Source organism: Saccostrea cucullata, unplaced genomic scaffold (genome assembly GCF_032062105.1).
Source record: "Saccostrea cucullata isolate Sc308-1 unplaced genomic scaffold, CSIRO_AGI_Scuc_v1 ctg23, whole genome shotgun sequence".
In the NCBI taxonomy this organism is placed as follows: Eukaryota; Metazoa; Mollusca; class Bivalvia; order Ostreida; family Ostreidae; genus Saccostrea; species Saccostrea cuccullata.
The window spans coordinates 112,446-126,891 of NW_026932470.1; the positions used below are offsets into that span (position 1 = coordinate 112,446).

At 35.4% G+C, this 14,446-nt stretch overlaps 2 protein-coding genes across 2 annotated transcripts; one reads left to right on the forward strand and one right to left on the reverse strand.

Annotated features, from left to right (window-relative positions):
* Positions 1-1,367: 1,367 nt before the first annotated feature.
* Positions 1,368-2,811, reverse strand: LOC134235185 (uncharacterized). The gene is made up of 3 exons (XM_062717297.1): positions 2,414-2,811; positions 1,797-1,847; positions 1,368-1,697 (listed from the first exon to the last, which is right to left on the reverse strand). The coding sequence occupies exons 1-3, from the start codon at positions 2,555-2,557 to the stop codon at positions 1,521-1,523; spliced, it is 372 nt and encodes a 123-aa protein (XP_062573281.1). The 5' UTR covers positions 2,558-2,811; the 3' UTR covers positions 1,368-1,520.
* A 2,338-nt stretch (positions 2,812-5,149) lies between these two features.
* On the forward strand, positions 5,150-6,528 carry LOC134235215 (uncharacterized). Its single transcript, XM_062717352.1, has one exon. The coding sequence runs from the start codon at positions 5,437-5,439 to the stop codon at positions 6,346-6,348; it is 912 nt and encodes a 303-aa protein (XP_062573336.1). The 5' UTR covers positions 5,150-5,436; the 3' UTR covers positions 6,349-6,528.
* Positions 6,529-14,446: the final 7,918 nt, after the last annotated feature.

A 14,446-nucleotide genomic window follows, 5' to 3' on the forward strand; every position in this document is an offset into this window, starting at 1 on the left:
ATTTTAGATTGATTAAATGTTGTTTAACTTCCCTCTCGAGAATTTTTCACTCTTATGAAGATGTCACCACTTGCCGGTGGAGAGCTGCAAATTTTGTTCTATACTTGACACTCAGGGCCATTGAGCAGTGAGGGATTTATTACGTACTGCAACACGGGACCTCGGTCTATACGGTCTCATCCAAAGGACCTGTCTCCACGTCCCAAAGTGGGATTCAAACCCATTGCATAATATGTTTTTAGAACATTTAACCTACACCATAAGCTACAATACGGGGGAATAATTGTTTTCATTAACATCTTGTTTTGTTTTACAATGTATATCTTCGGTTCTGAGAGAAAGTTGATTTTTTGGGCCATAATGTCCTGTTTCTTAAATTTCATTTACACAACAAGCTTACAGCATAAATAACAAGATGTGTTTGTGAAACGCTGATGTCCCCGTATGACAGCTTATGGCAAGGGTTGAATTCTCTCAAATGCATGTCAAACTCCAAAGGTCAAGGTCAAAAGGTCATCAAAATTGTTGGTACTCAAAGGAAGGTCTTGTTACAAGGAATACATCTGTGAAATATGAAAGCCCTAATTTTAACTGTTAAAATGTTAAAAAATGTTCAAACTCAGTAAAATGTACATAAAAATGTTATTCACAAAAAACCTAAAAAGCATTCTCCAAAAACTGATTGACTGAAAGTAATATGTCAATGAAATATCTTTGCAAATCAAAAAGAAAAAAACTCTTTGAATTTATTTTTAAAAAAAATATTAAGGTGTGGTGTTTTTTTAAGTAGGTCAAACTCCAAGGTAAAGAGGTCAAATTTGGTGGTAGCCATGGAAAGGTCTCAGGATTCTTGGGGGCCGTAGGGGGCCTGTATAAGGCCCCATTCCCAATGGTAAAAAGTATATGTTTCCAATTTCATAACAGAAAATTCACAAAAGAGAATCGAAACAAACAAACATGGTTAAAAATGTTCAAACTCAGTAAATGTACATAAAAAATGTTGTTCACAAAAAATTTCAAGTTATAAAAGTAAAATGATTTGTCCAAAACCGTCTTGTCACAAGAAACAAACTTGTGAGATATGAAAGCCATAGCACTACCCACTCAATAGTTATGGCTAGGATAAAGTTGACAACAGACAGAGACAAAGAGACAGACAGTACAAAAACAATATACCCCCGGGATCTTTCAATCCAGGGACATACATGTACCCGGTAATAATAAAAAATTGGCTGACAAGTTGAGAATCACTGCTTATATTATACTGATTTTAAGCACTAAATACAGTAAACAAAGCATGTTCGGCAATAAAAATGAAAAAAAAAATGTCTTTCAAAATAAATAAATTAATTAATTAATACAAAAAATAAGGATAAGAATGTGTTTAATAGCCTAATTACAATGGACACAACAGATTTACGATGCGTATAACAATCCAAATGTTCTCAGGGATCCTATAATAGTGGCAAGGACCGGGGGTTCAGATCGCGGGGTCTCTCTCACACTCACTTAATCACGTGTCAGTATTTATCCGGGTATGCTTTTTCCGGGTTTCTACTGAGTCCGTAGTTTAGAGTATCACCCGCAAATCTGGCGTAAAGTCTCTGTTGTTTCTCAAACTCGGCTTTCAGCTTCTCATCCTCGTAATTAAAATAATCCCCAGCATCAGGGTTTGGGTATTCTGCCAGAGATTTTTCCTGAAATATATATACAATGTATATAAAATATTGTGAGATAAATAGATCAGAAAATAGAAAAGAAAAGGCCACATCAGAAGAATGAAACCTTGTACACACCAGGGAAGAAGCCAGATTTGCTATTTGATTCTGGACATCCATTTTCCAGTTCTGAAATTTAAAAAGTTAGTAAAATAAATTATATTTGCATATCGAAAATTTCACATCGAATGACTAAAAGAAAAATTTGCAAAAGTATGCTATATAAATAAAAATCAACAACGATTTGAAGGTTATCATAGACGCTACCTCTGCATTATTTATTGCTTTAAAGAAACTTTCTATGTTACCCAGCAGAATAAAACACAGAGGTATAGAGTCAAACACAGAAAATCAATATCGTATAAATATACTGCACAAATTTGTTATGCATACCCTGTTTGCAATACTTAGTAGTGTGAAACATGAAAATGCAAAATGTTATTAAAATATTTCTTTTCAACCCACTTGTAATTAACCAACTTCTTTGTTTCAATAATTAATCTGACCTGTTCATTGGTATTGATAACTTAATCAGGTTATATTGATACACAAATATAACGGTTGTCTATATAGTTTATCTTATATTTTAAAACCAAATAAAGGTAATAATTCAATTTCTGAGTAATATCACAGAATGAAATACATTTGGAACATAATCAACATGTACATAATCCAGCATGGTGTCCTTAACTGACCTCAAATAACTCTCTTTTCTCCATGCTCCACTCGTGGGGGAGGGTCCATTCCTCGGGGTGGGCGCTGTTCTTGTTCAGTCCACTAATGGCGGGAAGATCCACGCTACTGGCACTGTCCGAATTGTCGGAATCCTTGTTCGCCATTTTTTACAAAGTCTGAGAATGATTTATAAAGCTTGATTCAGATACACGTTTTCTTTTGGTCTGGTTTCACCGTATTGTGAGCTGTATGGAAACCCAACCAAACGGACAGACAGACAACCGCACGTTTCCACACCTTGAGACAGACAATAGGCCAATGCAGCGAAGATTCCAAGGCGCTAATCAGTTTTCATTTTATCTTAACACAATGTTTAATGGGTATATGAATTAAGTTGTTAAGAGTCTACCTCCTCTACGGTAAGCCGGGGTTATCGGATTTATGAATTACTGTTCGGGTCCAATAATTACTTATTGACAGGGGGTTTTAAATTATGCATGTGCATTGGAGTTGAACACAGCGAACCTAGCAACTTGTCTTTGAATTGGTCCCATACTTTCGATACCCTGCTTGTCTACATATTACTTATATCAGCGACTTCAAACCTTATCTAATCATCCATTTAAAACACAATACAAAATATAAATGAGCTGTTAGGCCGCTCACGTCAGTGATACAGACACCGTCAGGCACTGTGCAATGCTTTACAAGTACCGGGGGCTAATCATAAGATTTTGTGTCAATAGATTTTGTTTCAGTTAAATGTTTTACATTTTATATTGCCCGTAATCCAGCTCAAGAATTCGATTTGTATCGACACCTGCAGTTGCTAATCTCTGAGGAGAGATGTTGACGATCTTAATTCACTTAAGGTGACTCTTTCCAAGAAGAAGTAATGTACCTGTATTTTAAAACTGTTCTAAATGCATATACATTAACTTTAAATTACTTTTTTCACTTTGGAATAAATTAAACGAAGTTTCCTCGATAAAATAGCTGGTATGATCCTGATTTTCTGAATACGGATTTGTTGAATTCTAAAGGTGCAAGTTTATTTAATAATTAGAGGGAGTATATTTTTTTTTCGAGAAATATATATAACTTCATAGAATTTCCTATCATCTAATTAAACCCGAATGATTAATTAGTTATTTAAATTGGCACGATCAACGTTTTATTGATCAGCACCGGAATACGTACACGGACGTCATATGAAGGTTTTTAATCTGGAGTTACTAAAAAGTAATCCAAATGCATTGTAAAACACAAGAGGAAACTGCCATAACAGTGTTACTATATTTTGCTCAAAGTGCCCAAAATCTGGAGAAAGTGGGATTTTTAAATCATAGCTTCTTGTGTTTCTTCACTTTTTGATTGTAGTCGTTTTATCTATTACAGTAAAACAAAAGTAAAAAAAATATAATCACTTCCGTGGTTTTATTTTCCCATACTTTTTGCAATGAATTTCAGTAAAGATATATATAAAAATGGACTGTAAAAGAATGAAAAAATAAACCTGTTAAATTCTAAAGAGCCTTATTGCAAAAATCCGGATTTATATGACAACATACATTGTTCAAATCGATGCCGAGGCATGGTAAACATTTTAAATGAATTATTTTAAAGTTATCGAATTGGCCACTCAAAATCCTTCACAATAACCAGTTATGACATATTTATTTTATTATCTACAATTTAGTATAATTTACATTGTACAAGATTTGCTTGATCAAAAAATAGATATAACAAAATCAACTGAATAGAGCACACGGTCACTTAACTAAACGGAACTTTTTAAATAAATAGATTTAGCGCCAAAAATATAATTGATATTATTTTGTTAATCATAATACCGAAAAGGTGCCTATAAAATTCTGGAAAAGTAAGAAAATGAATAAATGTCGGCAATGAAAATAAAAAATTGTCGTAAATGCAATGCAAAATTCCAGAAATGAATTAAACCCCCCTCCTATTCCCAGGAAACTAAGCTTTGTAATTGAAGTCCTCTTAAATTTGACGAATCTTATTTCCAGGCCGAAAATCACGAGTCAGAAAGAAAAAAAATAAGAAGTCGTGTTATTCAAAATCACAGTTAACTGAAAACCATATATCGACTTATATCTTTTTTTCTCTTACTACTTTCTATGTACACTTTACCAAAAAATTCAAAATAAAAATCCTTCGTATTTTCAATTATATAATCGTCTAAATATCAAGAAAATCTGCAATTACTCGCGAAATAACTATCTTTCGCTCCCAGTTCCTATTCAATTTACAGACTATACATGAATATTTTTTACTCAAGCAAAATAAATCATTTTTTTCGGAATACACTTGGATCTATACTTTTATATTGCTCATCCTTTTTCCCATATACATGTATAACCATGTACTGATATTTAATTTATAGGGTTTATACTTTATCTGACGGCATAATCATTAACAAATGTTACAATTGTTATCTGAAAATTTCAATCGCTCTATTTGAAAAGCCGCCTGGTAAACATTTTAACGGATGCGCTGTAATGCATTTCAGGTTAAAATTCTATAATCTTGAAATCGTTGTTAGAAGCGTATTGGTACAATCCGGTTCATCCTTTGTCTTTGTTACACGGTATTAAATGAACTATCAAATTTATTGTGATCGACCGCTACAGATAAAGGCAATATTTGATCACGTCGATGATATCGGTCCAATAATTCATTCCCAATTAAAATTCAGATATTGAAATAAATGTTTTTGATGAGATAGATTAAGTCTGTCAGTTGTGATGGGAAAATTCTGCCAAATGGGTTGTTTTTCTAAATTTTCAAGTTGGACATATATTATTTGAAAAATCGCTGTAAATTGTCTTTGAAATGAACTTCAAATGAAACACTTTAATTTACGAATCACGGATGGTAATTTATGCAGAATTTTAAAATGAAGCAAATTAAAAGACGTCGGATCCAAATATGACAAAGATTTACTGGAATTAATTTATAAGGTGCAACTACCTGAAGGATATAAATTTTAATGAGGTGATAGGATTTCGACTATAAAATGCATCCGCCAAAGCCAACAAATTCAGCTTCGCGACTGAAGGCGAAGAAAAAGCACGTCATGAAAGACATTGAGGAATGGATGGTGAAGGATCTCACATTGGACCTCAATCAAGGAAATACCCGGATGTCGGGCAAAAACGACGACACAGTGACAGAGGTTCGCATGCTCAAAGCGCGGCTGATTGACTTAGGAGTCGAACGTTACAAGTTTCTTTCACATTTCTCTCATGAAAAGCAAAAATTTCTAGAAAACAGGAAACGCAAGGAAGCGGGTGCCAAACATCTGCGTTCGTACTCCACCATGAGTGAACCAATCATGTCGTACGGAAGACCAAGTACAACTTCTTCCCGACATTCAGTAAACGAACGCAGCGATGTCGCAAGTGTGGTCTCCAAAAAGACCGAATACAGAAGTCCAAAGGAGTTTGTCCATAACAACACTCAACAAAACTTACATCGTCCATTGCCGCCACATCGAGCCAAAACTGTTCAGTTCTTCCCTCAAGCCCTCGATAATAAACAGAGGAGCAGAGATAGCCGAACTGTCGTTAGTGAACCCCCGAGACTTGGAATCAGCCGGGAGAACACCATGGCATCCAGCGTGTACAGCGCCACGAACTCAATATCCTCCTTTAAGAGGGATGAGGACACCCCCTGGTCTAGGCGCAACAAACTCAGCAAATATGGCGGGAAATGCCCGAGTGTGACGGGCGATCCACGCTACGCCTTCTTGGAGAGGGCGCTATCATCTAAGTATGATAAACACATCAAAACAAATGTTACAGACATAGTGAACAGCATTGAATCGCTTCATAAACCTCCTAAAAATGCCAAGGAAGCAAAACCTAAATGGGAGGAAAAGATCCAAGCCTTTATGAAAGAAGTTGGCTTAAGCTGGTTTCAGGATTAAATACAATAAAGTTTCTTTGTTACTGATATCGTTTGAAAACTGTGCATCCATCTAAGTAAGGAATATCAAAATGTACCGTGCACTTTCTTCTGGATTTTTGGTACTTTAATAATTTGTAGTTCTTGTTATTTTGAAAAATAATATGTCAAATTATTACTTCGGAATAAAAATAAAATTAAATGGCTGAATCGTCATTATTCGGGATATCCCTTAGTGCTGGAAATAAAAAATACCAGGGGCTTTTACAAATCTGTTTCTTTGTCGTATATTTTAGGGGAAAAAATGATAAACTAACCAAAAACTTTTATGATAAACGTGATGACTTCATATTTCCTATGATCAACTATTCTTATTTATGCAACAATATACCATTATAATCTGAATATGGAGTTTATTTCTCTCAGTTAATTCGATTTTAATACAACAGAGTATGCGCTACTTGCAATTAATTTCTAACACAAGGCATGCTATTGACAAAAAAGTTGATGACACATGGATATTCTGTCAAATCTATTATCGAATCAATTCCTTTGTTAACAATACAATATAATTAAGATGAATGTGGACTGACGTTTCAGTACAAAGTGTAAGCCTTTATTGGCTGCGTATGTCACCGTTTTTCAATCGTAAGCACATGCACGACGGGTTTGGCCTGCCGACAGGGGATGCTTACTACTCCATGGCGCTTGGTTTCACTCCAAATGTTTTCTGTGTTTCTATTAACTCTTCTCCCAACTTGTATTGTTACAATGGATTTTTAATTATTGTTTATCTTCATCTATGATTCGGGTATATATATGCATATGAAATTTATTATTTAATTTTTGCTACTCTTGATTGGCAATACTGAGTATTTTGATTCTTTGAGGATTACCTTAGCTTTTTTTATCTCTAGATGGCGATTTGTCTCCAGACCTGTCTACCCTTTTCATTGCAAGGGTGTAATTTCAGATTTTTTTCGGTGGAATTTCAGAGGTAAAAGCGTAATCAATCATGTTTTCCTATTTTGTTGTTTTACTACAATGTATAATACTTTATTTTCTCTCAAATCACCGAAATTGTATATTACTAAACAAAGCTGGCATAATCTTTTCTTTTTCGAATCATCTATTGGCAAAAAAGTGTTGTAAAATACCAGTTTCCTATATTAAACTCAAATCAACCGCACACCCCTTAATGAAGCATTTGTCAATTTGTATCAAATCACTTAATTGAAAGCTTGCGTTTGCATGTTTACTCAACTCGTACATACATGTAATAACACTGTATTTTATTTTTTTTTTTACACTCACATTTCTCTATCTTGTTCAAAGCAATGTTAAAATGAACTAAATTGAGCATAGAAATGGGTGTACTTATTGCAATATCATTTAATCGTTAACATAAGTAGTGCCTTCTCGTGTTCTTCCGAATCTTCGCAATATCGGTGTACATGTAACTACTAGAAACATTACGTTAGTTATCGAACTGGTCCTCTATTAAATACTTTTACTAGAACTTTTCATTTCATTTCAGCAGGTCGTACTTTGACTCTAAATTTAGAAGTTCATAATGGATTTAAACCAAAATATCAAGAGCGTAAAATTAATATCAGTGGCGTAATAGCGTAATTTTGTGGTAAAAAGCGGAAGAATTACGCCAAAAGCGGAAGGGTAGGCAGGTCTGTGTCTCTTTGCAATTATGTGGGTCACTCGAAGGACTTGCATATCGTTCTAACACGTCTTAACTTTAACATTATTATACTCTGATTTTATTCATGTCATTTCAGCTTGATTTTTTTGGAAATGTCTATAAATTTTTAAATGGACAAAAAGTTTCATCAGATCTTAAAAACATTCTGGAGAAAACAGCCATCTGCTGACTTCTCTATTTTGGATTGTCGGTAGCAGTACATGTAAAAGGAAAAAAACATATCAAAATATGGCAAGATTTGGTAAGATTCTAACTGTTGCTTCTAGTAATGCCAAGATAATTTCACACATAATAGTCAAGGGGTAATACCATTGTTTAGCCATGAACATCTATTAACTTTTATATAGAATTCATGAAAATTAAACTGCGTATCCTAATATCTTTAGAGAATTGATCCATAAGATTGGGTATTTAAATTCTGTATCAAAATTAAATGTCTTCTTATGAATGACATCAGCTGTTTTAATTATAAGACCTCGGGTATTAGGCCACCTGAAGCTGTGGGGAGGTATTCGGTTTCCAGAGGTCTGGGGACGGCGTCAGTCAACCGTCGTGACGGTCAAAAAGTGCACTCATAAAATATAGCTGTCTTCTTGACACATTTATAAAATGTCATAATGTCAGTTTTTATATATAATTTCCAATGCGTAATTATGTTATGGTCAGACGATTTTATTGAATGATTATATATGTGATTTTATAAAAAGCAGGGTTTCAGTGATTAAAAAATAACATTATCGACAATTTTTCTTCTAAATCAAAAAAAAAAAAAGAAAAAAAGATAGGTATGTTGTAAAAAAAAAAAAGAATTTGGGTTGTTGAATTACAAGTTTTCCCCAATCTCAGTCATCAGCACCTTCTTATGGTGTCCCATTTGCATAAATTTTACAGTATGTTAGGAACAATGCACTAGCATGAAGTGACAATGCGCTAATGCGTCCATTAAAACGCAATGTGCACAAAGTGGTGCGTTATTAAGTTACGATAGCGTTGTTACAACGCACTTTGAAAAATTACGCACTTTGAAAAAATTTGTTACATTTTTGCGAATGGTCTTTTGGGGACACCATGGTAATGTTTCGATTTTCATATTTATAAAAAAAAGACTGAGATGAAGCCAGTTCAACTTATAAATAGCTTGTCATTCACCTGGGTATTGGAGACGATGCCCTTTCAGGAGACCGATATGTGATTATTAGTTGTGAATGAGTACATTTTCGATCGAAAAAGATTTTTCGGTGGACTCCAGGAGGCAGAGTGAACCGAAAACCCTTTAAAAATTGAACTAATAATACATGTATCTGCACGGTTTTAGTGTATGTACATGTGCAACTTTCTAATAAAAAAAAAACTAGCGTAAAATTTTCTTCCATGATACTTAAATACTTCACCCTCCCATTACTTTCAATTTGTCGATTACTTCACGTCTTCTAACCCATGTATAGACAGGTTAATGCCTTGTCTATTATAAAGCTCCTTCAGCTGTAAATTGATATGGTCTCAGCTAACGAACATCAAGTACAATGTATATGAGTATTAGAGAGCCTTCAATCCGCTGTTCTCACTTCTCAAGTAGCTGAACGATCAATCGAACACTCTCGTCTTGTAACAGGCTTTATAAGCCATCTGAACAATCCGAGAGAATGAAACCTTATATCTTTCTATTTGGAGAGCTGAGATAAAGAAGTTTACAAATCTTAGGGAAGTAAGTGGTACGTGTAATATTGCTGGTTCCGTTATATGATCAATCCCAAGGTCAATCTCAGCGGTTTTCTAAATCTACAAAACAGAGGCTTTGGACTTCTCCTATTTCATTTTTTTCTTGTAATGTGATAATATCTATTTAATAGGTATTGAAATATTGGATACCTTCATTTACAGGCTAAAATGCTTAAATCGAAAAGATACCCCGCCGAATCGAATCTTGGTGACCTAATCCTGTTGTCTGGTATCTTCCCCGCAATCTGTTGTCTGAGCACCACGTCTGATAGCCCTGGGTTACCATTCCAAGATCAGATCACAAATATGCATTTAAACCCACTGCAATCCAAACAGATTATAGTCAGGGAATCATGATCATTCCACAGATCTGAAATATTTAAATTATTTTTCGCGGTTTCTTCCAGAGAGACTATAGTTTTGTACTGAACAACTTGAATATTTGCGTCACGAAATTCAAGGTTATAAAAGAATAGATTTGCATTGATTTTTGTTCATTAACATTTACAACGCTTTAAAATAATATTTTTTTTAAATCTATGCGAAATTCTTTTAATTCGTGAACAGTCCGTCGGATCCGGAAAATAGAAATGTAAAACATTTGCAAAGATATCATTTTGGTTACGTGTTATAAGTAGTGCTGCTATATTTTAATTAATTAAAAGATTAATCTAAATCAGGACAGAGAGGGGGTCTCTCGCTCACAGACCTATTACGCACCCCACCCCTCACCAAACCTGTAGTCAGGCTTGTAAATTTAGATCTTACTGATTTTCTCAAATCTTTATTTTCTTTCAATCGTATACCTTTTTTAAATCACTGCAACCTTTTCTCTCTTTGGTCGTCAGTGTTTTAAAACAATAGTATTCTTTAATACATTTGTATTTTCGGAAGTGTGAAACTGCTATAGGTAATAGGGTAATAAAAATTAAGCCTGTGTAAATTGAATAAGCCAGGCTACTTTGATGGATAAGAATGACAAAGATTTGTGCTCTTTGAGGTAATAATGCACAACTACTGGCATGTGAAGACCATCTCAAGATCTGGGGTCCAAGTGTTGCCTCCATTTTTATAAAGTTCTTCAACTGATGCATCGACCAACATGTCAAACTTAACGTCTTTTAACAGGATTGATTCGTATCCGTTGAGCTAGCCATATCTGATGTGCCTTTTTCATAAATAAAACACAAAGCAATTAAATCGTCTTTGCTGCATGCATTGAAATCTTAGTACGTCAACACATTTAAAGAATACACTGACACATTGTTTCCACTAGAGGAGTGCTAACATGACACCGGAGAGTACCATTACACAGACATTAACAGAGGTCGACCTAAGATGAAGGGGGAGGAGAAACGTCGGAGAGAACGGATAAATAATGCTGTGTTCCGGAGGAAGAAGAGGGCTACTCAAATAAAAGAATGGATGCACGGAGGAAACCTGTACAACGTCAGCAATACCCGACCCCCGGGGCTTCCTCCTACTCACTTCGTGGAGGAGAGGAGATTGGAGGACTCGCTGTATGAGTTGGGGAGGAAGCGACTAACCTACCTGTCCAGGTACGAAAATGAGCGACTCATGTTCATAGAGAACCAGAAACGGAAGTCCAGCGCGATACGGCGGAGACTGGCGGACCGGAGTGTCGTGTCCCGCGGATGGACGGTCACTGAGCGGTCCCTCCTAACCAGGGAAGACTCCTCCAGAAACGAGTTCAACGCGATGGGACTGACATCTAAAGCAGTAACAAAGGAGGAAAAGGACAGGCTCGAGACGCTTGTCTCAAAATTTGACGATGCAGCTGAAGAGCCGAAATTGTCTAAAGAAAACACTGGACATCCGTCATCGAGAGGCAAAATGGTGCAGTTCACTAGTGTCTTTCAAACAGAGCCACATTTTAGTCGAGAACCAACGAAAGACGTGAGTCGCCAAATAAGCAGAACTCCAACTTTAGACCGATTACCCAGCATTCATCGGGAAAGATCGAAGTCGAAGAGTTTACCGATGTCTTCTCTGATTCCGTGGTGCAAATTGAAATCCACCTCCATCCACCCTGGCAACCGTCTGCCACCATTGACCTCTGACCCTAGATACAATCGTCTTGAAAAACTATTGTGTCCTGTGTATGTTTCTAAAAAATACAAGGATGTGTCGAGTACTATAGAGAAGCTGGAGTCGCTACATGTTCCGCCTCAACAGATCCGCGTGAGCCGCATACAGCGAGAGGCGCGGATCAGAAACTTTCTCAAGGAACACGGGCTTCTTGTAGCCTGAATAAGATTTTACGAATTTTCTTACATTTTGTCAAGGAATCTGTGAATAAGAAAATATGGAAGATATTCTTCCAATATCTGAAATGTTAGTGCGTGTGCTTATAAGCAACTGTAATTATTGCATTTTATGTCATTCATCTACTCTTTTGTGTTTGGAATTGTTTTAAGTATTCACCTACTTATGCTGATATTTTAATACACACAACGAACTTAGTATTTCTCACTTCTAACCTCTTAACAGTTTCATTTGTTAACGTTTCGTCTGACATGAAGATGCTATATATCAAGTTCAAAAGTTCATTCAGTCAATACGAATCAGGAGTAAAGAAAATGGGGACCTCTCAAACATCAGAAATGGGATTAGGAGCCATGGGGAAGTGAGCATCCTCTGCCGACCCGACACATGATACATCCCTCATGTGTTCCTTGTCATGATTGAGAAATAACGGAAAATCAGTGCATGTGTAAATAATGGCTTAACAATTAGTATAAAAACGCCAGTCAGCATTTGAATTAATGATAGACTGTATTTGCTGACAAGCTCTACGAATCACGATAAATAATCTCAGGGGGTTTTTGACACCGGGTGTGCTATATTTTTTTTTCGCTTAAATTAAAATTTATAGAATTTATTTGTTAAAGGTTTTTATCAGAGCCATATAACATTTAAGAGCATTATGTAATTTTTCCCAATAGAACACGTTAAATTATGCACGACAGATAAAATTTATTCACAATGAATCAAGGCAACACAAAATAGTACAACAAATAGCGTCCACGCCCAAATATAAATCTAAACGAAAAATCAATATCTTCCGTCTTGATCTTCCGTCTTCCTGAACTTCTTCAAAAAATCAAACTTCAAACTCTTAAACACTGGGATTTGGTGTTGTCTTCCTGTTTCATACAGCAGTACTCAACCACCACACTTGATTACAATGAACTTTTTATACCCGCTTAAGATACATTTGCTCACAACTCATTGTAAATTTTATACGAAGCAATGTAGCATTATTATTATTTTGAAGTGTATGTTTCCACACACGGATCTTGGTACCTATGGTTAGCCCCGTCGTCGCAAACCACGGCCAAGATGTACGATCCTCTCCCATTCATCGTTGCAATCCACGGCCAAGATGTACGTTCCTCTCCCATTCTGGCCAGGTAGGAGAGAGCAATATTGCGGACTCCGGACCGTGGCTTGAGACGATGAAGGAGAGAGCAATATTGCGGACTCCGGACCGTGGCTTGAGACGATGGGTTAGCCCATCCAAGCATTAGACTAAAGTGAACTTTTGGGATCAGAGTTGAGCTGTTTTGTCCGCTTTGCTTTTCTTTATCAAATTTTTTGAACGACGATATTCTTTATAGTCTTTTTGACAGATTTTTTCTGTATTTAATAATGACTGCATTATTTCTTTATATAATTGCAAATCTTAGCACAGCTATTATTTTGATGGACTAATTTGAGATAGAAGCATTTTAAATAATACTATATTTCTTCAAATGGTCATTGTAATTTCCCTATATTATTTCAAAGTATTTGAGATAACAACTGCTGTCTTTCTAAAATGTTGTTGCTGTAACAAACAAGCATCTAAAATAAAGCAATATACATGTGTATAAATATTGCATGTAATTGAGTGTAACATTGAAAATTTTCATCCAAAGAAAACCATTGTCAATGATACACTCAACTACATGCAATATTTATTATATTTTTATTACTGAATGTTTTATACAAATACATATAACAGTGAACCGTGCGCGCATAAATTCTGCGCAGTCGCTATTTTTTGGAATATCACCCGTCGTCAAGCACTGTTGACTGTTGCTACGCTGGAGATCGTAGCTTCATTATTCAGCGGGTCATAGTGTTTTTTAACAAATGTTTCTCGACCAATCAGATTTCACTAATTTACATGAAAGTATAATATTGGAAAATGTTTCTTCGGTTGCTTAGAGACAGAATTATAATTGTATTTTTACACAATCAACATCGGCCAGTGCGGACACAGTACAGCTGAAAATGGTGTTAAAAGGAAGCGACTAAAATATGACAATACTAAAAGTTTTTGTTTTATTCTACTGGTAAGAGTCCGGTAGACGTTATACATTGTTAAGTGTCCGCCACGTGTCCGTTTGTCTGTAATCATTTTTTCAAAACGCTACTCCATTTACAATTCCGTTCCGATTTCAGTGAGACTATATCTATATATACACGAATATAATATAATAATATATATTTTAACGCATCCGATTATTTTTATTTTGAAAAACTGTCTTGGCATGGTTTGTAAAATTAGAAATTTCTGTGAAATTCTTATAAACGCTATACACTCCTCCATAGTTTTCAAAAAGACTCACAGAAGGTACACAAGTAGATGACTACGAAACATAATTCTCTGTTTCAGCTT

Coding starts and splice junctions, on each gene's coding strand:
- LOC134235215 (XM_062717352.1), top strand. CDS start 5,437: ATGCATCCGCCAAAGCCAACAAATTCAGCTTCGCGACTGAAGGCGAAG.
- LOC134235185 (XM_062717297.1), bottom strand. CDS start 2,557: ATGGCGAACAAGGATTCCGACAATTCGGACAGTGCCAGTAGCGTGGAT. Junction 1,848..2,413: donor AGAAAAGAGAGTTATTTGAG/GTCAGTTAAGGA, acceptor TTTAAATTTCAG/AACTGGAAAATGGATGTCCA. Junction 1,698..1,796: donor CAAATCTGGCTTCTTCCCTG/GTGTGTACAAGG, acceptor TATATATTTCAG/GAAAAATCTCTGGCAGAATA.